This window comes from Drosophila tropicalis, unplaced genomic scaffold (assembly GCF_018151085.1).
Source record: "Drosophila tropicalis isolate 14030-0801.00 unplaced genomic scaffold, ASM1815108v1 contig_593, whole genome shotgun sequence".
In the NCBI taxonomy this organism is placed as follows: domain Eukaryota; kingdom Metazoa; phylum Arthropoda; class Insecta; order Diptera; family Drosophilidae; genus Drosophila; species Drosophila tropicalis.
The window spans coordinates 11,802,393-11,827,132 of NW_027173070.1; the positions used below are offsets into that span (position 1 = coordinate 11,802,393).

The 24,740-nt window shown below is 37.1% G+C and overlaps 7 protein-coding genes and 1 long non-coding RNA gene across 8 annotated transcripts in view; 3 read left to right on the top strand and 5 right to left on the bottom strand.

Moving 5' to 3' along the window:
- Window positions 1-3,272: 3,272 nt before the first annotated feature.
- Gr58a (Gustatory receptor 58a) lies at window positions 3,273-4,460 on the bottom strand. Its single transcript, XM_068291785.1, has one exon. The coding sequence runs from the start codon at window positions 4,458-4,460 to the stop codon at window positions 3,273-3,275; it is 1,188 nt and encodes a 395-aa protein (XP_068147886.1).
- A 1,022-nt stretch (window positions 4,461-5,482) lies between these two features.
- On the top strand, window positions 5,483-6,252 carry Gr58b (Gustatory receptor 58b). The gene is made up of 2 exons (XM_068291787.1): window positions 5,483-5,986; window positions 6,049-6,252. Exons 1-2 carry the CDS (start codon window positions 5,483-5,485, stop codon window positions 6,250-6,252), a joined length of 708 nt encoding a protein of 235 aa, XP_068147888.1.
- Window positions 6,253-7,010: 758 nt separating this feature from the next.
- On the bottom strand, window positions 7,011-8,521 carry Gr58c (Gustatory receptor 58c). Its single transcript, XM_068291788.1, has 2 exons — window positions 7,478-8,521; window positions 7,011-7,416 (listed from the first exon to the last, which is right to left on the bottom strand). Exons 1-2 carry the CDS (start codon window positions 8,519-8,521, stop codon window positions 7,240-7,242), a joined length of 1,221 nt encoding a protein of 406 aa, XP_068147889.1. The 3' UTR covers window positions 7,011-7,239.
- Window positions 8,522-9,110: 589 nt separating this feature from the next.
- LOC137576936 (uncharacterized) lies at window positions 9,111-11,895 on the bottom strand. The gene is made up of 5 exons (XM_068290281.1): window positions 11,127-11,895; window positions 10,491-11,067; window positions 10,367-10,437; window positions 10,016-10,305; window positions 9,111-9,949 (listed from the first exon to the last, which is right to left on the bottom strand). Exons 1-5 carry the CDS (start codon window positions 11,795-11,797, stop codon window positions 9,678-9,680), a joined length of 1,881 nt encoding a protein of 626 aa, XP_068146382.1. The 5' UTR covers window positions 11,798-11,895; the 3' UTR covers window positions 9,111-9,677.
- A 364-nt stretch (window positions 11,896-12,259) lies between these two features.
- Window positions 12,260-13,545, bottom strand: mei-S332 (meiotic from via Salaria 332). The gene has a single exon (XM_068290282.1). It carries the CDS (start codon window positions 13,476-13,478, stop codon window positions 12,282-12,284), a length of 1,197 nt encoding a protein of 398 aa, XP_068146383.1. The 5' UTR covers window positions 13,479-13,545; the 3' UTR covers window positions 12,260-12,281.
- Window positions 13,546-14,299: 754 nt separating this feature from the next.
- The window catches only part of LOC137575828 (uncharacterized), an 83,868-nt gene continuing 73,427 nt past the window's right edge, over window positions 14,300-24,740 (top strand). Inside the window, exon 1 of the long non-coding RNA XR_011032243.1 lies at window positions 14,300-14,577. This is a non-coding gene — a long non-coding RNA (uncharacterized lncRNA). The remainder of the gene's footprint in view (window positions 14,578-24,740) is intronic.
- Window positions 15,985-24,592, bottom strand: ppk9 (pickpocket 9; the record flags this gene model as incomplete). The annotated part of the gene is made up of 9 exons (XM_068291308.1): window positions 15,985-16,252; window positions 16,340-16,445; window positions 16,814-16,905; window positions 17,053-17,118; window positions 17,397-17,551; window positions 17,609-17,845; window positions 18,142-18,426; window positions 18,518-18,715; window positions 24,453-24,592. Coding segments are annotated over 9 exons (1,389 nt in total), but the record flags the coding sequence as incomplete, so codon positions are not given.
- Window positions 20,435-21,991, top strand: LOC137577758 (probable cytochrome P450 6a20). The gene is given in 3 exon segments (XM_068291311.1): window positions 20,435-20,891; window positions 20,894-21,511; window positions 21,570-21,991. Coding segments are annotated over 3 exon segments (1,497 nt in total).

The following is a 24,740-nucleotide window of genomic DNA, read 5'->3' on the forward strand; positions in this document are numbered from 1 at the left end:
GTGCTAGTGGAAGCCCGAAAATAAACGCATTAGATGGCGTTGAATTGAAATTGGAATTGCGGTTGCACAGCTGCTGGCAATCCTGAGGTTCAAGTCATAAATCAAACACGTTTAATTAAACTTTACGCGCAGCAGGCAGCAGAAGAAGCACAAAGGGAGGAGGAGCCCAAGGAGGGAGGCCAAAAACTTTTAACTCTCTCTGTCTCTCTCTCTCTATGCACTAAGTAAAAATGCAATTAGAAGTCAGAAATGTGAAAAGGAGTTGCAGTTCCATTCAGCAAGGTCTTCTACGGTCACGTTTAACACGGTCAGAGAGAGACTCAGTAAGGAGGTGGAATGAAGAGTCACTACGTGCATAATGTTTGTTGCATGCAGTTGAAAGTTTGGTTTTGGTTTTCTGTAATGTACTCAAGTGCCCTCTCACTGGAGGCACATGATATTCACCTTACAGTAAATGCGTTTTATGGCAATCTATTTGGAACGTTAAAATATGCCATAACACTATTTCTAAACTCAACAGCATGTCTGGGGTGAAAAAAGGGGAAACTTTCTTCTTGAAAGAACCCTTGGCTGTGTGGCACTGTGTGAATTATGTGGCAAAATGTTTTTAGCACCTTGCCACCAAACATACTTACATATATATGTGTATGTATAAACACTATTCTCCTCCTCCACCGCCCACAATTCATCCCCTTACAAGCTAGCTGTCATGGCCGAAAGGAAATCACGCAATAAACTAGCGGCGAAAACAAAACTTTAACTACTTTTTCCGTTTGGCCGCAAAAACTCGGCAGAAAACAGAAAAGTTTTTGATTTTTTTTTATTTCTGGTTTTTGAAACAATACAATTTATATTTATGCGGCGACAACGACAACTACGAAAAGGATGGGGGACCACAACTACATATATATGTAGCAAAGATGAGAACGTCGCCGGAAGATGACCCAGAAAGTAGGCGAAGATTGAGGGGAAGGGAAAAAATGCCAAGTGTCCTGGCATGCAGAAGGGTTTATATTTAAGTGTTGAAAATTACTTGACCCACTTTCATGTGGTTTGCCAGCCCTCAAGTTCTGTCTATTTGCAATATGCAAGCGGGGAGCTTTGTAGTCAGCTGCGGGTGGGTTTGGGGCGAAGCGGACTTCCGCCTCACCCTTTTGGGCTAAAACTATTGTTAAAAGTTCATAACAATTTCATTTCATTTAAGCTTACACAAAAATTTTCAATGAGCCTTAGAATTGCTGTTGGGGTTTTCCCCATTGATTGTTGAACAAGTATTGCAATATTGAACAGGAATAATATGCCTGGAAGTAATCTAGCTTAAAAATATCGATCCAATTCGATAATCACTTTAGTGTTTTTCATCATTCCCAACTAAAGGGCTAAAATCTTCTTGAATTTAGTTGGGGGCCATTCTCCATGGTAGCAAACTTTTGCGGGACGTCAGTCGTTCTGTAAATAGAATGAAAATTTTAGAACATTTTTTAATTTTGTTGTGGATTTCCCCTAAATCTGTTAATCTCTACTAATTAAACAATAAGTAATTTCGCGAGAACAACTACTTACATTAATGAATTTCAATTTATGGAGGTTGTTTTTTTAAACACTTTAAAATCGTTAATTGTTACATTGAATTAGTGAGCTTTCGATACTTGAGTACGTGGACGAATATAGAAATTTTTGTTGGAATAAATCGGGCTTAGAAGATAGGAGAGGGATCAAAGCAGTTGTGGTTAAAGCTTAGAGCTTATAAATTTTCTCAAGGGGGAAGTTTGGAGACAAGAGAAATATCACATTCTCCAGAAGAGCTTTGGCTACTCAGTATTTCGACTTTGCATTTGAATAAAATCTAATTTTTTCGGTATTTTGGACCGAAATTCGCAATTTTAAAAGATGATTCTGTTTAATCAATTTAATCCAAATTTTGCAAACCATCGAAAATTTGGGTTACGATTTATTGACACTCCATAAAAGAGCAGCTAACCATCCTAATGTCCATATGCATTTTCCATCATTAGGCACTGACTCGGCGAAAAAATTGCAGCTATTAGTGAAATTTTTCGACAATAAATAACATAATTTTAATTTAGTTTATGACCAGGCCATGGGAAAAAAGGGTTAATTAGACCACACACAAATCACATTTGTGGTTGCAGGGCAATAAACTAACCGGCCGACGACCCTTTGGCTAATTAGTTTCACAGGAAATCTTATTTGTTGAGTATTTCGGCCATGTCATAACTGTGAGAAAAACAAAAGCAAAAAATAATATATGTGAGAAGCAAAAAAGGAAACTAAACAACTTCAACTTTGGCAATCGATACACGGAATAGAAAGCTTTGCCAATTAGGACTAGTCCCTGAGGCCGCTGAGGAAGGGAAAATAGCTAAAGGAAAAACAATACAATGGCACACGAATGGTTGAATGGTTGGCTGTTGGTCGTTGCTCTCTCTCTCTCTCTCTCAGTCGTCATAATGACCCAAAATCCTTTCAGTCCAAATGAAAATTCCCCAGTCGTGCGTATAATTGGAATTAATACACAAGGCAGCTGAGAAATATCGATGTATACTTATATAGTAGAAGTAGAGTCGCAGCCTGAACTAAAGCTGGAGCCATAGTATAGTTTTGTCCATTTGATGAAGCCTGAAGAGGCATATTTAATGGCCTTCCGTTAGCGGAGAGAGATTGAATGGAAATGGTAAATGGGAATGGGTTATGTGTGAGGGATATGGGAGTTGATTTGCGCCTTTGGGCAGGGTGTTTATTAAATTTGATTCAATTTGTCCAGGAAACAAAATAGTAGACGACAACTAGGATAATCTATCTACCTCTACCTTACCCTCGCACCCTCTCTCTCTTTCTCTATCACCCTTTGTGAGTGTGTGTGTGTATGGAGTCCAAATTGATGAGCTTAGAAAAGGGCTAAAGTAATAAGAGTATGATTTGTTTTGTGGGCTTTAATTAAACCAAACCAAAACTATTTTTGCCTTTCCAAAGTCATTTAAAGTGCTCTCTTCAAATTAAATTAGAATTTAAAAGCATCACAATAAATTATCTCATGACTTTCAAGTGACTTTAAAATGATCCAAAATGACAATTAACCACATATTTGAAATTATTGTTATAGACTAAATCTACTTTAATGAGGAATAAGTTCAGAGCAAAACTTAACAGAATTAAGCTATCCATAATCCATCTACTTTATAGTTTGCATATGAACTAATGATCCTTCTTATTAGAGTTACATAAGTAGAAAAACTTGAAAGTATTTATTTTCATTTCTGATGCGCATCGACTTTATTTTTCAAATCGAATTGTACAAGAACCAGAACCTCAATTAAAACAGTAAAGAAATAAGTTAAACTAGTGCTTTTGTTAAAGGCAAAAAGTCCACAAACTTTATAGGCAGTAGGATGACAACGAACATGATCTGAAAATATATCCAATTGCACTTCAAAATCTCGATTGTTTGACTCATAAGCCGAAAATTGACGCATTATTTGAGCCATTTCAATGCTAGTTTGTCGTGTGAGACTATCGACTAGATTCATGAGCAGAATGGCATGCCAATAGTGAGTCAGGATCACCGATTCGCCAAGTATTTTGGTCAGCCAATTGGCATCAATGGTGGAATTTGCAAATTGAACTCCATGGTAGACTAAATTCACATTTGTCACAAACATTTTGAGCAGGAGGCAGGCCATAGAAATATCCGTCATTTGTAGTACTCGATGGAGTAAATTTACATTTTGACCATGCAAATGATAGAGATGACGCAGTGTCTCAAGAGATGTTTCAATATCCCTGTTGAAATGAAGGGCATCCAGCAGATCCTTAAGTCCCAAATTAACGCGCTGCATTTGCCAGTAGATGAGTAGGAAGACTATATAAAGTCCTAACATGGCTATCATTATATAGATAAACTGCACCATATGAACAAAGACCATGAGTAGATATTCTAACACTTGATCCGATTCAAAGCGTAGAAGTAAGCCAGCTGGAGCAAAGATATTCAAATTCATCAGACAAAATTGTTGCAATAAAAGACCTCGAACCTTGTCCTGAAGTTGATTGTATTCAACCAAATGATTGCTTTCCTCTTGCAATTGCTCACAGAGCTGACATTGTTTCAGCAGATCATCACCCAGTTGTCGTAGTTTCTTTCTTTTAGTCCAAACCAAACCACCACACACAAGCATGGCCAAAATGCGGGTAACACTGGTTAAAGTAAAGTTCCATTGAAGTGATGAAGATTCACTCATATAACTATTAGTGTACATGAAGCGTGGTAAGGTGAAAGGCAATAGCAGGAGAAGTAAACAATTTACGAATATGGTATAGATGATATAACCAATTCCACTGCGAAAGTGCCAAATTTGGTCCTGTTTAGCCAAACGAGCCGGCAACAATCCGCTGACCAATCCATAATTATAGAAAATTTTCAAAAACCAACCAACCGACATTTGCAGCGACAAATTTAGACTGATTGAGCTGAAACGATGTTTACTCTAGGGCCAAGGGCTTCATCGAATCATCGCACAGTGGGTCACATTGTCATTAAAAATTGTCAAATAAAAATCACCCATATATTTATGATATAATGATTTATTTCTTGTCATCATTTGAGAGAGATAGAAAGAGTAAGAGCACGATTTAAAAAGAGAGATGGAGAAATGGTCAGAGAATAGGGAAAGCAATTGCACTTTCTCACTCTCATTACTTATTACTTTTCAGTATTTGTCGAATCGTTTTAGAGTTAAGTCTAACAAATTTGAACAATGGTAAAAGCCAACTTTCACACTCGATAGTTAGCCATGATGAAATAAATAGCTAAATATTTCAATTGAACCACTGTGCCTCGACTCAATAAGATCGGTATCGAAAAGCAATTAGGTTATTAAAATGGTTTCTTATAAACAAACAAACAATTTCATCAAATGTTGTCCCCAATTTTTTTACCCTAAGTCAGTTGACAGAATGTTGCATCCCAAGTTACAACGAATAATAAGGCTTAATTATTATCATTTGCTATCGTATGGTCTAATGGCCACAACTCTACGATTTCCTACCTCAAATACCATAAAGATTAAAAGACAAGTTTCAAATGGTTATTTGCTGTATAGTGCTGTGATAATTGGCATTCTGTTGATCGAGATTCCCTTGCTTACTCCCAGTAATATATTCGATGGCTACATGAAGTCGAATTTTTTATTACAAAAAAGTTTCATTGTTACCCTGGTACTAAGGATCTTGACCATTTTGGGCAACTACTTTACTGTTTGGCGATATCGAAAGGACATTATTAATTTCTATACGGATTTCTTTCGCATTTGGAGTACGCATCGTGAAATGGTGATTCGTTTGGCTGGTTTGAAGTCAGTGAAGAGACTGCAACTATATTTGGGCAAACTTCTATGGCGAAATTTATGTGTGAATTATAGTTCAGGCTTCTTTTCCTTCGTTGTGCAATATCAATTGCTCAGTAATGTTACTGGGGGGAAGTGTTACTCTACTTTTGGCCAGATTCAGTCATGTTCTTTTGGTTATAGTGTCAAAAATAGGTATATATTTAACCCTATCACTACTCAATTATCAATTTGACATAGTTCAATTGAGCTTGAAGGCTCTGAGTAAACACCAAACAATACCAAAAACTAACGACCTACTCAACATTTCGCGTATGCAAAGGGATAGTTTTAATCTGGCCCACAGACTTTTCCGCATCTATGATGTAGCAAATGCCACTGTGTTTCTCAATATGTTTGCAACCAGTGTGACTATTTACTATCATGCTGTTCAATATAGTAATGAGAGTATCAAATCCACGGGCTGGGGTGTCGTATTCGGAAATGGTTTAATCATCTTCAATGTCTGGAATTCGGCCATTTTAATGAATATGTTGGATCGTGTGATTACCTCCTGTAATGACATTGGTCAATTGTTACGGCGATTTACCGAACTCAAACTGACCCACGAATTCAAAATGGAGGTAAGTATTTGATTCGTCTTTTAACTGATATAGCTTTCGATTGAGCTTGTTAAATTTCACAGCTGGAGCTATTTGCCAACAGGCTGAGTTGTCAACGTTTGGTCTATAAGATCTGCGGTTGTGTCAAACTGGATAAATCAGCCTGCCTAAGCTATATTGGCTCTGTATTGTGTTATGTAATTATAATGATGCAATTCGACTTGAGGGAGAAGACCCAAAGAATAGAACATCATAATTATCTAACCCACTTAGATAGACGTCACTAAATTAACACTCAACTTCAACACTTAAAATTTTGAATAAAATCGGTTTGTACAAAAGTCATCCATACTGCTAACTATACGGGGCTAACTATCCTTGCAAGAGTCTAAGAAATTTGCGAATGAACGGCTTAGGCCTCACTGTTCGACTTTATGTGGGAACTATAAGATAAAGTGGTCCGATTTGGTTAAATCCTAAATACAAGTACGAACTGTGCAGTATATATGCAGAAGCTTAAGTGGAACTCTAGGGAGAGGAGTTTGCGTTAATCCTAATGGCTAAATGAATTCGCCTCGTCGAGCTAATCAGAAAAATATATGTACATACATAGGTATACTTTTAATGGTCAGTGATGCTTCTTTCTATGTGTTTCACACTTTTGACCAAAATTAATATAATGTTTTTGCAAGTTCTTAAATTTTAAAAGAGATTAAGGACAAGATGGTGATTGACGTAATCTTCCAACTTTAAAATAAAGACATGAATTTTTCAAATGCTTCAAGAATTGAAATTAAATTAGAGACACATGAAATTAAGATGATTTGGAATACTGTGCTGTTCATGATAATTTTTTCAATGATTTACTTTTCAATTCAAAATTAAAAACAAAAGTGAAAATTTAACCAAGTTGCAGATGCAAAAAGTTAAGAATTTCGGAGATTTTCTGAAACCCCGGGGCCCCACAGTCCACTTAACCCAAATGGATCTTTTCCATATAAATTTATTTATTCTATGATCTATTTTTAAGTTATGAACTCTGAGTGGTTGATTTGCAAGGATAATCCAAACTACCAATAAAAAAATCTCTTGAAATTGTTTTAAAAAAAGCTCAAGGAGAGTCGATAAAGCTTAGAAGTAAACGAAAGCTTTCCTTATTGAAGTCGACAATTTTTATGGCGGATAAATGATTCGAACTCTCCACAAAGTAAAGCTTTATCCTTGGGAGTTTCCTCTTTTTGCCTATAAACGCGTTAAGAATACCTATAAACTTTTTAAGAATAATTTTTATAGGCAATTTGAAATAATAGCATGACATTTATGGCCATGGAACTGGTTAAGGTATAAGCCTTGGCATTACTCATATCGAACAATCCGGCAATATGTTTAGGTCGAACACGTTGAGAATTCGGTTGCAGTTGACGGCCAAGACGAAGGACAGCGAATTCCACCTAAAATTAAAAATAAATCTTGCTAAATTAAAATTCTAACTCATCTTTACAAGAGTCTCACATATCTGAAGAACTGAAGTTGTCCCCTTTCCGGACGAATATCAGTGAATAGCTGTCCCAGCCGCTGGAGAAGCTCTTGCCAATGCAAGTGATTCTTCTCATAGATATGGAAACGCATCATAATATCCGTGTGATGGGCAAAACATACTACAGCATAGACTAGAAGTCTATAAAGATGAAAATCCTTCTCGTATTCGGCATAGATAATCATGCGAAACACAATGGCTATATCAGAGAGATAAGAGGTAAAAAGATTAAAGAGCATTTGCCATTGGCTAATGTTCAAAAGTTGTGCCATTAGTTTGTCGAATGATTGAACACGTTGCCAGAACTTGCGCCAACCCACGAGGAGTTGACTCTCAGCCATGCGCCGTATGCAACCGCTTCTCAGCGGTAGTGTCTGATGATCCAGTATCATACCATTCACCTCATCAGCCATGGAGATGAGCACCCAATTGGCCATAACCACAAATATGTAGCCTGAGATGTCCGTAAGGCTCAGTAGTAACTCCATCATCACACCAAATAAAACTGCGGCTAGGTAAAAGAGTGAAAAGCTAGTCACTCCCGTCTTATTACAACGCACCGCGGAGCCAGGTCCCACAAGTTGAACCATCAGCAGATAGAAACGCGAACTGGTCATTAACAGTTTTAGCATACAACGTCGTTTGCAATACTTTGCCAATCCCATGCGATAGTTATCCAAAAGAAGCATATAGTCATTGGCTAGACGACTAAGAAGATGCCTTCGCACCCAAAGGCTGAGAAGGAGCAGCAAAATAGACGACAACTTGGCCAGGGATACCACATTGAAGACCATGGGCAACATGCCTATCACCTCGCAGCGATACATGGACTGCACCAGCACGGTGAATGCAGAAGGAGCCAGCAGGAAATAGATCACATTCAAGGTTAAAGTGTAAACCACAGTTGGAACATGTCGCAGCTCCATTCGACGACTCCTTTTATCGTAGTGTAGATTACTCAAACCGATGCCGTTCATCAACATCGAGTAGAAACGCATGCTCAGCGATATTTGTTCCATTTTGAATGAGTAATCAAGAGTGACTGAAATGGAAAGTTTCAATTGAATGTAAACAATTCCCAAAAAGTTCCCTTGAGAACAAGTTGGACATGCAATTCGATACACGGGAGACACTAAACAAGGTCTAAATATTATTATAAACTGCTTAAATATGCATAATGAACATTTCAATTGTAATCTGAATTAATTTATCCAGGGGTGTTTGTCATTGAAAAAAGTCCTATTCATTGTTCATTCCAGAAGGCTAGATAAAGATGATATTATATCTAATTATTGGTTAGCGTAAATTTAAGACAAAAACTAATAAAAATTAACAAAAGAAAGCTAATTATGGCAAATTCAAAGGAAAAGTTTTACTTTTAATTAGTTTTCCTGTTGAATTTATAGGACCTTATTCCTATGATCGATTAAAGATAAAAAAAAAATGTATATTTCTGTGACACGAAAATTAAAAATCGTACAAATAAATACCAATCACATCACCCTGATAAAAAGGCAAACCGCTCCTGATATAAAAACCTCTCGAAAACCAGACTGTAGTTATCTATAAAATATAATTAATAGCACCTGCTAGTGGGTTTAACACAGATTTTTAAAATGATTGATTTTTATTTTGTTGTTTTTGCTACTATGTATATATTATCAAATTTCATTTCTTGTTTTAATTTTTCACTTAGTTGTTGCTCTTATCAAACTATTTTGGTTGATGACAAATCGACAAATAATGAATGAAGAACAATGGCTGCTGCTCTATATACTAAGAAATAAATGGGGAAAACGTCTAGGCGTAAACTTATAATACCACAACGAAATGAACCTTTTCTTTTTTTTCTCAAGCGTAGTCGTCGTTCTATGATGCAGATTTATATATAGGTATATATATATATGTACTATATAAACTAGATTTTGCTTATATAAATTTTTTTCTGACATTAATATTAAATTCAAGCATATTACATTTAAAAAATCACACAACAATCTCTTTCTGTCACTAACTTTCTTTGACTTTCGTTGTAGGCGGCTACAAACTATATGTATAGGACATTTATATATCTATATGGTATGATTAACATCCTTGTTTTTCATTTTGTTTTCAGAACTTTAGCACAATTCGTCCACTAAAAGTAGTAATTAACCCGGTTGCTGCGTGTAGAGCCTATGCCACTATATGGCTATTCTTGTTTAGATCGGTGAGTAATTCGGCATTCAAATCCTCGGCCTCGAGTAGATCATTACAGGCGTCACCATTGAGGGAGTGTGGTATGCTAGTAGATAAGACCATGCCACGTCCTCCTCCACCTCCAACACTCCTTCCTCCACCGCCAAGTGACCCATCTATGGAAATATCATCTGGCGGGGAATTACGACGACGTTCTCGTTCTCTTACAATATGTGGCGCTTCATTGAACTCATCTAGCTCATCCATGCCTGCAGAAACGGTAGACATGTATAAAGATGGGTTGAGACAAGCATAAAGGTTTTTTTTATACTCACCTGCATATTTAGTGCCCGCTAGGAGAAGGTATTGGCCAGCTCGATTGGGCCACAGCAGACCGGTCATAATACAATAGGCCATACAGTCCGCCGAGTTGGTTATGCCCTGCAACAGTTTATAGCGCCACATGGGGCTTACTTGTAGGGCCACTATGGCCACAATGGGCAAGTAGATGAACCATACCAAACTGGAAGCACCCAAATGCAAAAGGAAATCTAATTTTTTTGTGGAATGCTCATATTTCATGGTATTTCTTAGCTCATATAGGAACCACATCATGAATGAGGTGCTAAAAAAAAGGGAAATATGCAAATGAATATAAAGAAGAGGAATCAAGGTGGTTAATTTACCGCAGGATTAGGACAATCCAACCAGGCCATGTTTGATATTCATCGATATCTGAAATGATGTCGACTTCCGTCTACAAAGGCATGAAAATGAACACTCTCCCTTTTACTCATATAATTTACTTACCCTATCCCAGATATAGAGAAATATATGGAATGCACAATATGGCACCCAAATCGACATTAGAATGATCCAGCCTGTACGACTAATTTGTTGCCGGGTCACAGCCCAGCCTTTGGCCAATAGGAGTAGAATTAACATGAATGTCGTCCGACTCAATATATCTAAGACATCGCCAGCAGCTTGCATATTTGGTTCGCCCTCACCATTGGCTGCATAACGAATCAAATGGACCGTAATCAGGGCCAGGCTAACAAATTCGCTGAGCAAGCTCAAAGTGAACAACTTGGTCACGGGATGCTTCTGCCTTCGCACCGCATAGATTTGCATGGGCAGGAGTATAATGTACACGAGTAGAAAGATTAGATACATTTCCAGCAGATTTTGCTGATCGTAAGAGTATTGAAATGTTAGCGGATGTGCAGCTGAGTTATTTGGATGTACATTAACCAAATTGATGTCATAATGGAGAGTTGTAAGCAGACTGGAGGTGCTTTTACTCCTACTGGACAGAGTCTCGTGGGAATGCCATTGGCAGGTGCTTTGATTCTGATAACAAGCCACCAAAGCCACATACCAAAAGCTGCAAAGGAGAAGAGATAATGATTAGATATTGTAAATTGTTAGATGCATCATTCTTACCGTGGCTCTGCTTCCAAATTGATGACATACGTGAACTGATGTCCAACTATTACATTACTTGGAGCATCCTCATCCACACAGAGTCCGCCCTTGGTACACGGCACATGACGAAGGAAATCCCGCTTGCCCCGTGGATTACAGTGCACATCATAAGCCAAATGCTGGAGGCGACTAAACATCCTGGAGCAGGCATGCTCCCGACTTCTATAGCTGCGATTGCCATAGAAATCCACAAATGTCGACTTGTCCAGAACGACTAATGTCACGGGTTGACTATAATTATCTGCGGAACTAATATTGCCATAGACATAGCCGAAGGCATCACGACGCGTGGGCGGATCAGCCTTTTGGAAACCAAATTTAATAAGAAATTGAAAAAAATCTTCTGTGTGAAAATCTCCACTGATGTGTGTGGCCAGGCTGTCTCTGGGGGAAAACGCCAGCAGAGCACCGAACAACATTAGCCACAGGCCTGGCAGCTTGGTGGGTCGATGGTGGTGGTGGGTGGCAGGTTGTGTGTCTTCAAGGGGGGAGGGTATTCTTATCACTGATTTTTTGGATGCTGGTGCTGCCTCTTCCTCCGCTGCAATTACTGCTACGTTGGCATCGAGATCCATGTCATTATTAGCCCCAATGGGCGTTGTTTGCCAAGGTGGCGCACTTTTGTGCATTTCTCTTCGCGTTGCAAATTTCTTCTGTTCCTTTCTTTTTTTTGTATTTTTGTTTTGCGGAAATTTCCACAGGTTAGAGATGGACAAATGCGGTCAACCATCGATTCGATAGCAGTGTGTCACGGAACCTTTAAAAGACAACTTTATTTTTGAAGGACCAAAAATAAACAATTCTAGAATTTTTATTTGAATCGGATAAAATTTATTTATTCTTTTTGCAAGTATTACTTATTAAAATTGATTTATATGCCGCAGGTGAACGGTCACCATGACGGGTCACGCAATATCAAAATCGATAACTATTCTGTTAAAATCGATCAAAAAATCAGAGTGGTAAAATTTAAAATAACACTTGAACTTAAAATAATGCAAAAATAACGTTGACGATACATTACAGAAAATAACTAATTGAGGAGCTTAATCTTGAATTAAATATTGTTTTTGGTGGATTTAAAGTCTCTGTTTTGGGATGAACAAATTAAATTTAATTACTTGACTTAGATCTATTGCTTCTCTTAGTGGTGGGTTTTTTAGTTGCAGACTCATTTCTCAATTTTGTGGATAGTTTTGGTTCTACCAGAGTTGTTGGTCGACATGAGCGACTTGGACGACGGCTATATGTCGAGTTTAGTGGCTGTTCTTCCTCCTCTTCCTCTGACTGAGGTTTTTGCTCCTTTTGTTTCTTCTTTCGCACTTTTACTTCGGGGGACAAATCGCATGGAGTGCTAGTGCATCCGGGAGCAGTCCTTATGCTATTGAATTGACTGCGCCGCGGTGTAACCATAAGCAAATTGGGATTGTTTTCAACCAGGGTCAATTTTAGTCTCGAACATCCTGGTGAACGTGGTGGAGCATGCCTTATCTGCTGCACACTCATCTCTTCATTATCTTCGTTTGTGGTGTCGCATATAATGGCCGACGATCGTTGAAGGGACTTCATGCCACGGCTAATGGTTATGGTGGGTACATTAATACTTAAATCACGTAAGACTCGTCCTGAGGGTGAAGGTGTCTTGACATTTGTTTCATGCAGGCTAATTGAACTGTCATCGCTGACGGTGGCAATGGATTCCGATGCGGATGTTATATCCATGGCTGACTCTTCGACTATAAGGAATAAATTAGGCCGTGGACTTTCGTCTGCTAATGCTGCACCTGCCGTTCCATTGTCTGGAATGGGTGATGTAGAATCGTCGAATTCAAGTTCTGCTATACGCCTTGGCAGCGGCGTGGTGATTTCTGCTGGTTCCTGTTGTTGCTCTTCCTCTTGGAGCTCCAAACTCTGAGTAGAATTACTTCTCCGCCTGTCACTGGGCGACGATGTTAAGCATGATGAGGATCTGGGCGGGGCCAAAGATGAACGACCTTCTACAGAAGAGCGGCGTTCCACAGATGCACGCCGTTCAATAATAGATCGTGTTCGTCGGGCGGGGGCCGTTGATTGCTGCACATCTGTAGTAGTTCTTGTTATATCAGCCTCTAGTTCCGTCCCAATGGGAATGCCCAAACTCTGGACAAATTTGTTGACCGCCCGCCTCAGCGTTTTTTGTTGTTCCGCGCGTTCTTCAAATAATAGTGCTTGAAGGGCAACTTCAGTTCTTCGCATTTCGCTCAGCCTTAAGCGCAAGGATTGCACCTCGGCTATCAGCTCGGTGTTTAGTTTTTTGTAGTGGGCATCCATACCCAATTTTGATTTTCAATTTAAACTCAAATTGAAAACAGACGCCAATGTGACGCCAACAAAAACACAAAAACCAGTATTGAAAATAGTAAAAAATGAAATCGACTCTCAAATGATGCTGTTAATTTTAACAGCCTCGCAATTGGTGCTGTTAAGCTGTTTCTTTTATTCAGCGCTCGTGGCGCCACTGTAGCCTAAAAAAGTGCGGTCTAATTTGAACCCTCAAAAATATGTAAATAGTTTTATTTTTTGGGGTTGCTTTTGGTTTCTTTTATTCCATGTTTTTTTTTTAACTTTGGCTTAAGGCGATTATTGAACAATAAAGTCCATCAATGGAGTGACAAATGGTTGCTCCCCAGCGATTAGAATAATAAATTTTCATAATTCCAAAATTTATGCTGCCCCCTTTAGCTAAAATTTTGAAACTTCAAAGTGTGGCGACTTGGCTACCTTTTTTTTTGCTTCCCTTCCGTTTTACCCAACTGTGCATTTTCCCCCTCTTACACACTGTGAATGCATGCAATGGGCGTCGGTTAGAGGGTTGAATGATTGCAATTTTTAAACAAATATTTTTTTTTAATAAGCAAGCGGATCAAACTGCTTAAAAGCTTAAGTCTTATTTAAATTGTGAACGCATTCTTTCTGCTCTTAACTTTCTTCCGTGCTGTTAAGTTTAACATTATTACATACATATTTACATATGTAGACTTTTGCGATCCTGTTAACCCTAACATTAACGCGTGAGTAAACTGCTGGCTAATTTTGATCATTTTTATTTTTTTTTTAATATTTAAATTAGTAATTAATGGTCAATCGTGCATTTATTAGGCTGTGCTTTAACGGTCACAACATAAACAATAGTGGATTCCAAGTTAAATGTACTTTAAATTGCAAATTTTTGATATCGGTGCCGTTCTCCATTTGTATAAATTCGTTCGTGAGTGTGTGTGTGAGAAGAGTAAAGACAAAAATGTCCCTGTCTGCGAGTGTACGTTAAAAGCCCAGTTATTCCAAATTTTGTTTGAATTGTTTTTATGATTGCGAACCGGTGAAAACAACTGCAGACTTGAGAATATAAAAGATGGATGTGTGCAATGTGGTAAGGTAAGTTTGTTTTACAATTATTATGATCAAATTAAATTTTATCTATGCATATGATATTGTACATACATGGATGTGTGTATGTACATATGTATGTGTGTAAAAATTTTAGAATAGAAGACATTTTACATTTGTATGTATGTAAAAAAAATAATTACAGTAAGATAGTTGGTATATGTAGATAATTGGATATAAATGAGCGCAAAATTGTTAAACAAACTCCTTTAATTTTATTTGAAACTGTAAATGTTTTACAAAAAAATTTAAATCATTTTGAACGAAGTTCTATATAACTTCCCCTTTGAGTTCTTAGCTACGTCCATGTTGACAACCCTTGTGAGAATATGGATTTGCGGTTGCCCTTGATGCTCCCTTACAAGGTGGCAAAAAAAAAAAAAAGAAGCAGAAACCCCCTTGACAATTCGTTTGAGCTTTGATTCTAGCTTCGTTCCGAGGGTAAGGTGCAAAAGTATTATTTCTCTTACTTTTCTTCCTTTTTTTTTTTTGCGTTATGAAAATTGTTGGCTAAGCTATTGAAATGTAGATTTCTATTGTGTTTGGCTCTAAGATGAGAAATACTTCATCTAATACAATACTTCGTTGACAAGGAAGGGAGAAGGCGGCTAAGCTTTTGAGTCTGACCCAGTTGGACCCTTTAATAATATATTGATGAGTCAGAAGTGAAGTTAACTAGCTATTGGCATTTGTTGACAGTTATTTCAGTTCCAGTTCAGATGTGGAATAGTGTAATCTGATTGTGAACGAGGGAAACTTCAATAGTTAACTAATGGAGGTCATGATTACCAGGATTGGTGGAAAACTTTAGAAACTTCTTAGCCACTGGGCAAGATAAGATTCAACGAGCAAAATAACTTGCCACTACAAATTATTTGAACAAAAATTGAAATAAGACAAGACAATACAACAAATATTAAATACAGTAACAATAACAAGACAAAAGTTCATTTCAATCTCAATGTAGACAGAAGAGAGACCCTAATAAAAATCGACAAGGTTAGCAAAAATACAAAAGGCAAGTAGCAAGTCATGTGAAGCAATTTATTCTTGTTGTTGTTGTTTATTCTCATTGAGATTCGAACCGAGTCAGTCAGTCGGCCAGTGATGAAAACATGGACAATGAATGTCCCCAAAAATCAAACGGGGCGGATGAGGTTATATATGGGGATGATAAATATCCTATCGAACATTGAAGTTTTCGCCAAGTTGGCAAAAAAATCTATTTTATTATTGATTAAGACGCGATTGTTTATATTTGTTCAATAAAAATATGTCCAAGCACTGTAATTGTAACGAAAATACTGAGTTTATGTACATAACTAACATTTGAGGTTAGAAATAAAAATGAAGCACAGATTATAAGAAATATTTGTACAATAAGCAAAAGTAGAATAGACACGATTTATTTAGACAACTAATTAAAAGTAACATTAATTAAAGCTAGTTTTTGAGATTACATACATATGTACATATGTGCCTAACATATTTGAGGTTATGTGCAAAATTTTTAGGTTATGTGCTCAAACAAAAGATGTTTGAGTCGGTTTAGTTGAAAAACATGCGTCGCACAAGCCGAGCTGTAAAATAATAGACAATTTCCGTAAAACTCAAGGCACTGCAACCCAAAAAGAACCCAACAAGACCACCGATATAAACTGCAATAAAGATAAAGAAAACCTTTTATAATCCAAAGAATAAGAATGAAAGGAAGACCGCAGCTGAAGAGGCAGGCCAAAACTTACCCAAAACATCGGCAAAGGAGAACAAAACATCGCGACGCAGCTGCATTTTGGGATAATCAATAATTCCCCATTGTAAATTAGCTCCCAGGAACCAGACACGCGAACGCTGAAATGGGAAAACGCCAGAGAAAATGGAGAAAGAGAAAAGTGAAAAACAACATCGTCATCGTCATCGTCATCATCATCATCATCATCGTTATCATCCTAACAAAGCCCAGAGTAAGCAGAAATTATTATTAAATGTAAAAACTTTCGCCGCGAAACAGAAAACAAAATGGCAAAAAAAAAAAAAAAAAACAAAAAAATTTAAACACAAAGTTTTACAGAAATAATTGCATATTTCAAGGCGCTAGTAAGTGAAACTTTTGGGGCTTATTATTATTTTTTATAGCTGCTGCTCTGCTGACGCTGTTGTTGCTGCTTTTTAAATCTGAATGAAATAGTCTTAATGTTAATCTTGGTCATTATACTCACATGGGATTGGACAAAGAAGTTGGAATCATCACAATTTGCCAAACAATTGCAGTTGATTTTATATCTATCCGATTTTAAGGAGATTATTTCACCTACCCAAGTGTGTTTGTGAGAGAGAGAAGGAGTAATGCCGATTAACATTCAACAGGTTCTTTCAACTTCAACTTAAAAATTATGGTCACGTTTCACACGAAAAAATTTAAATTGAATTCAAATATTTGCATGTCCTTTCGACTTACGTTTAATTTTGACCAGACAACCGATGCCCTCCAAACCGCATACCGGTAAACGGCGACCATTTCGCACTGCCAACATAAAAGAAAGAGAAAAAAAAAATGAGAATGAGAAGATAAGAGAATAAACAGTGCCATCGGATAATCGAAAAAACTTCAACTACCGAATATTTAAACATTTTATGACCTCAAAATTTGCATCATAAAAACTCAACACCAACACATAAAAGTTATAACTTTAATGGTTGACAATTAAGTGCAACTATGTGAGGATGCTGGATAACCGAAATATGATTAAAACTTGTCGACAAAATATTTTGTTGGCAACAGCAACAACAACAACAACTCACAGCGATTGCGATAGAAATGTGGTATACAACCGCAAATTTTCAATGAGAAGAACATGCGACATTCCGAGAGACAAAGACCAAAACTATAAATCGGTACAGTTTGCATATCCTCAGCCTCGTAATTAAAGCGACAACTGCGCTGTTTGGTGGTAAATCTTTTAAAAAAATAGAGATTAATATTAATATGTTGACAACTTTCATCTTAAACTCACGCTCGAGCCTCTTCATTGGTATAGATCTCCAGGGCAATCAATTCCACAGTGGTGTAATCACTTTCCGGAAATGTATAACGTTGCTTGGATATATTTGGCACGTCACCAGAACCATGAAAATATACATCATAAGCAGTTGACAGATTTATAATTTGGGCATAGATTTCACCATCCAGAGGATGCACTGTGACACGATCACCATGATCTAAAATACTCCAATCACCAGAACGCCAGTAGCTGAAATGTAAATGAATTAAATTTCAGTTTATTAGAGTTCTTCAAAAGGTCCTGATTAACTTGGTAACGGTTTAAGTCTTCGATAAAAATATTTGATCTGCTTAAATTCAACTCTTAGTAAAATTTGTTTAAGCAAAGAACAAACTTAAATCTAAAAATGTTGAACCCATCGTAAATTTAGTGTCTATCAAGATCAGGGACGAAAAAACACAAAAATATGGCTTGAAAATCATAAAATAAAGGGATTCTTTATAGAATATTGGAATATATTTTGTGATTATTTTCCTTTCACTCACTCGAAGGCATTGTAGCGTGCGACCATTGAGTTAACAGAATGGCAAATGCCAAACTCTGTTTGCGTCTCGTGTATAAGCATTTTTACAGCGGCGCCACTGCTAATTTCCGGTTCAAAGGGCCATTTCAATTCATAAAGCAACTGCAAGTACTTGTCACTCGGAATGCCAAACGATTTGTTCAGGGGCAATGTTTCCAAATTGTCATATGTGAGACTGGCAAGTTTGACAATAAAATCACGGAAGTCCTCTTGATCCTCCTCGGACTGAAAATGTTCGGCGTGTGCACTGTGTGGACAAAAATGTTGATGTGAGATGGCGTGTAGGAGAAGAAAAGAGAAGAGATTTCCATCTTTTTGATATTTTTACAACAACTCACAGTATATAATCCTCCACCTTCAGTTCATCGATGCGTTTGTGTGGACAAACAGTGAGCGATGGGAAACTTGTATTCCATACCAATTTGTTTCGATCCATGGATATGACCATGGGTGAGGTCTGGAAACGTAGCCAAGTGCGTTTACTCAACGAGATGATGCTAAACAGGGCCACACAGATGAAGGCAAACCAAAGCATTCTACAAGCGGGAAAGACAAAAATAAAAAGTGAAAGTTTGTAAGCCAAAATGATATATGTGGTATAAATTTTGTGTTTGTGTGCATTCTGCCAAGGCACATAAAAATCTATTGCGTGTAAATTTTTGCTGCGCTAGGACCACCAAAAAGACATAGAGAGAAGTCAATGGACGCGTCAACGGGTTTTTATTTGTCTTACCAACCCTTTTTTTCCCCCACAGATTTTCTCTGCGAGGCGTAAATCCGACAACGGGCTGAAAAGTCAGACAGACAGAAAGTAGACGTCAAAAATCCTATTGCAGTTGGCGACCGTGACAATGGCTCATAAAGGCAGATAACTTGAAACTTCAGCTTGGCTTGGCATTTAATTTTCCAAACATTTCCAAACATTTATTATTTTTAAAATTTTCCAAGCTCTCTCTCTCTCTCTCTCACGACAATAACAAAATTCCTTGCGTACGTATGCACAATCTAAAATAGAGACCTCCACACATTGTCATCATCGTACTGATGATTTTTGTCTGTCTCATGTTTCATCTCATCAACATCATCATCATTTCGGCACATGAACAATTTGTGCGTGAATGAAACTCAGTGATGCATACGTTTGTTGTATTTATGCTGAAGGGTTCTACAAAACACTAGACACATGATATATGTACAATTCCACGTAAAGTTATGTCGGCATTTATGATATATGTATTTTGATATTATTTTTTAACAAAGCCGAGATTCGAAAAGTATTCATATTCATCATATTCTCTTGGAATGCCATATAATGTTTCAACTATTTTAATAATATGTTAAAATTTGAATATATGTTTTCTATCACATTAAAGAATTCTATTCAGCTACACAGTGCCGACATGTTTTCCACTTTTAAACTGGAATGTAAGTCAAGATAATTATCAAGTTTTGAGAAAAATGCTAACAAACTGTAACAAACTGAAACAAACTGTAACATTTGGCTTCAATTTTTTTGAAAATACAGTTAAATAGTTACAAAATCAAATGCTAAAAGAATCAAAGTTAACTCTGGAAAGAGTTGCGAGCTACCGAACAGCAGATTGCAAACAGGTATTACTGTGGATACAAGCCTTTTTTTTATCTTATCCAGATGAGAATTTTTTAAGTTGCCCCAAGACTTTTTATATTATAAATATTTTAGATTAAAAATTAAGTTGCAATTATTTAGGTTTAACTTTTAGTCAAAGTTTATATTGCAATGAGTAATTTATGACTAAGTTAACCAAGCCATTGATTCCTATTGATAACGAAATAATTAGTTTTTAACTACTCATTTTACAAACTTTGTCCCCTAATAGAAAATACTGCAAATAGTTTTAGAAGACCCCAAAAAAAAAAAAAAAAAAAGTTTTTTTCAGAAATAACAGGTTATTGAAATTATTTGTACAATTAAAACAAAAAATGTTTCCTAGTTTGTAATCCTAAAGTTCAAGAAAAATGAATGACCTAGGCAAATCAAAATCCATCTAAATGCTTAAAGCAAAGAAGATAATAATTTGGCAAGTTAATGGGCATAAACAGTTTTTATAGCAAAAATAAAACTGTTTGATAAGATAATTGTGATTCACATGGGCCAAGTTGTTCCCTACCAAAAATGCGTTACTGTGTGACTGTGCAAAAGCTTTCTTGCCGATAAAAATATTTGCTTAACAAAAGTGATAGTGTTAGTATCTTTTCATTCAGTATCCATCGCGATGTCTACGATAATTGTTCTATTTGTGGGAGTTCTTACGCTAATTGCTTGGTGGTTACGCCAACGATTCAGCTATTGGCAACGTCGTGGAATTGTCCATGATACGCCACGCTTAGTCATTGGCAATATGCATGAATTTAAAAAGACGAAACAGATTTCGGAAATTATCAAAGCGACCTACGACAAATACAGGGGTAATGGGCCGTTTGCTGGTTTCTACTTTTTCATGTCGCCAGCAGTGGTGGCCTTGGAGTTGGATTTCATAAAAGAAGTGTTGATCAAACAATTTGACAAGTTTCATGATCGAGGAGTATTTCACAATGAGCGTGATGATCCATTGAGTGCCTCTTTAATAACGATTGAAGGGCAAAAGTGGCGACAATTGCGTCAGAAATTGACACCGACTTTTACATCTGGTAAAATGAAATTTATGTATCCCACAGTGGAAAAGGTAGCAGAAAGTTGTTAATAGTCTTTGACCAACAATTGGAAAAGGGTTCCCTCGTGGAAGTACACGATTTGGCAGCTCGTTACACGGCCGATGTAATAGGTTCATGTGCCTTTGGTCTAGAGTGTCATAGTCTAAGTAATCCTCAAGCTGAATTTGTTATAATGGGCGAGAAGGCCATAAGGGAACGTCGTTATGGTAATATTGTTAATAGCTTAATCTTTAGTTTTCCCAACGTGGCTAGAGCTTTGAGAATACGGATCTCTTTGGACTCTGTGGAAGATTTCTATACCAACATAGTGCGTGAGACTGTTGACTATCGCATAAAGAATGGTGTCAAACGTAATGATTTTATGGATTTATTAATCGATTTGATAAGAAAACATGAAGAGGGGAACAAGACAGAAGGATTGACGTTCAATGAAGTTGTCGCACAAGCTGCAATATTCTTTTTGGCCGGCTTTGAGACAAGCTCCACGACCATGGGTTTTGCTCTCTACGAATTGGCTTTGAATCAGGATGTGCAGGATAAACTAAGAAAGGAAATAAATTTGGTTTTGGCCAAATACAATAATGAATTTACCTATGAATGCATGATGGATCAGCACTATCTTAGTCAAGTTGTTGATGGTGAGTCATAAGACGATTAACTTTGGGTCGGCTGTTAAAACCTTTTGTTTTTCTGTAGAGGCCCTAAGGAAATATCCTGTTGCGGCTCATCTTATGCGCTACACAAATCAACAATATTTGCACCATGACAGCAAATACTATATTGAGCCGGGTACTTTGGTATTTATACCAACTTTGGCCTTGCACTACGATCGTGAATACTACGAAGAACCTGAGAAATTCAAACCCGAACGTTTCTCAGATGAGGCCGTTCAACAGCGTCCCAGTTGTGCTTATCTGCCCTTCGGCGAGGGTCCACGTAATTGTATAGGAATGCGTTTTGGCAAAATGCAGACCATTATCGGTTTGGCCAAACTAATCAACAGCTACAAATTTGAAGTACACCCAGAGAGGACCCAAATACCATTGGAATTAGATGTTAAAAATTTTCTATTGAGTGCCAAGGGGGGCGTTCATTTGAATGTATCTAAAGTGGTTTAAAAGGAAAATTAATATTGTTTTATTTGTCATATTATATATGAATAAATTTGAGTTTTGGTAATTTGATAGTTTTTGGATTCCAAAAGCTGAGGTAAGAGCTTTTCACTCTGGAGATCTCTGTTCACACACACACACAAACTTTTGTGTTCTGATTTGAATGCAATGCTGGCAATCTACCTAATCCTTTGCACACACTTCACTCTCTCTCTCTTTCTGGGAGACGGATGCAATTGCGTGTTTTGCATTGGTATGTAGTTTTCTGGTTCTGGATTATGCAGTCATGCACCTGTCTTCCTGTTACCCACTTCTGTCCCCCTTCTTTAGCCTCAGTTACCATATCAACGCTTGTGAAATTGAGGTTATCACATGTCAGCGACACACAGAAAAAGGGAAGAGTCAGAGGGACCTCTTGTGCATTTTTACTGGAAATATTTTTGTTCCAAATGCGGCACAACAAAAAAAAAAAAAAAAGGAACAAAAAGAATGGGAATAAGACAAGCTTGATGGGGGAGTTGGGTTGAGGGCGGCGATGTCTGCCACAGATTTCTGCATAATCCAGAAAATTTTGTGCGTCACAAGCTGATTTTTTGTCATGGCAAAAGCATATTTTTATTTTTGCTTTCTGTTTTTGTGGCTTGAACATAGTAAGTAGAAATAAAATAGAAATAATACTCTGTGAGGTTGGGCGAAGAGGAAGAGAGATTGCATGAGAGGCAATGGAAGTGTATTAATTAAAAGGTGATGGGTAGAAAAAGGGAAACAGCTGCCTTCTCGCAGCTAGCACCACCTGTCAGGTGGGCTTTGGTTTAGGCCAAGAACTAACAATAATTGTAATTGAGTTTTTCGGAAATATCAAACGGGAAAAGACACTGCAAAAAAAAAAGATTGAAAACTAAACAGTTAATATTTAAGTTATTAATTAATTCAAATCCGAAATGTTTTGTTTGATATTTTTAAAGAAATTGCTCAATAAAAAGTTAACTTTTCCTCTTTTAACTAAATGAAATAAACTTGCCACTAATTATTAAAATTTCACTGTAGTTAAGTGAAATCTGAAAGGGAAACAGATTGACTTCATTTAGTTTCTGTCAGTGCATGATATGAATGTCCTTGGCCTGAGTGTTATCCACTAATTAACCTTCAGGCTGTTGGTCTGACAGATTTTCCTCTATCTCCCTCCTCCACCCATCACCCTCTTCCCTGCACTTGCTGATGCTGAGCCTGAGTTGTAGGCGAGTGTGTTAGCAATTTAAGCCTTGCCCAGGAATCAGACTGGGGCCCAACTTCAGTGTAATCCTGTTTGTCATGTCATGTCAGTTTTAAGGATTTATTGCCCTACACCCCGCAACAAAAAATATTACTTTCACCCACAAAACGCACGGCAAAACGGAAAAGATGTAGAAAAATAAATGTTTTACTCTCGTGTGTTCTGTGTGTATGGAGGAAATTTATGCAGAAACCCTATGAAATTGCAAAAGTTGGGGTCCAGAGGGGGGGTTTAGATTCCGACACGCACTTCCCCTTGATATCAGTTCATATATGTATATGTATGTTTGTACATACTATATATCCGCCACGTGGCAGTGGTCTTTCCCTCTCTCCGTCCTTCTTATAGTTTAGCGTTTTTCGAGAGAAATCCTAAAAAAGGAAAGTTAAGCCTTTTCGGTGAAAGTTTTGCGGTCTCGCTTGTTGGCCCTGTAATGAGGCTTAAATTTAATTTCGCTGGTAAATTAATTGAGTGGAAATGTTCTCTAACCAACTTGCTTTCGGCTAAAAGGAAGTAATTCTTTGATTAATTGCACCAAGCTAACTAAATTGGCCAGGCAAAAAACCAAAGAAAAAACAAATTATGTAATCGTTTTTATGTTCAAACACTATAACTCAGGTGTAGTGATACGAAATTAAACTAATCTGAGCTACAAATCACCTGTTCAGAAACTTTTATTTATGATTGGAATCTGTATAAATTACTAAAATTTATTCCATGTCATATTGAAAATGGTTTAACCATGTTAAGAAAGAGAATTGAAATTGTTTTTAAATATTTTTTTTTATCAAAACTATTTTTTTTTAAATTCCAAAAAATAGTCAGTTATCAATACATTAAAATTAAATATCCTTTTTTTTTTTCTTTTGTTAAGATATTCATATAAAAATAAGAACATTTTAAAATTTATCTATTAAAGTAAGCAACATAAAAAGAATATTAGAGGTATTTGTATTTAAAGAGTTTATAAATATATTACACAAAATACAAATGTAAATTTTTGTCGTGCTTTGCTTAGAAAATTATCTAGTTATTGCATTTTTTGTTCATAGTTTCCTTTCTCTCTGCTTTTGCTGAATGAAGTTGTGTAGGTAGGTCTTTGAAAGAGCTATGCCTCTTTGGTGCCATTTTTACGTAATGGCAACTGATTCTGCCATTTATGCAATAGGAAACATTTTGTGACATTTGACTCACCGTTCGAGAAAATTTAAACCAAGTTTGGCCAAATAGATGAAACCGTGTATCGAGGAACCCTGCAGAAATTCGATTATGAACGCCTGGACCTTTGCCAGGCAAATGCGTCGTTTATCCCATTCTAGGTCTGCCTGCAGTTGCTCTTCGTACTGGTCCTTTTCGTTTTCCAACTTTTTGTTTTCCTGGCGTTTAGCTGGCTTCTGCCAGAGCGGCGGTCGTCGAAAGCTGCGCACGCTGCGTCTTTTCTGATTAATGGACACGTTGTTGTCGTCATCAGCATTAGCATTT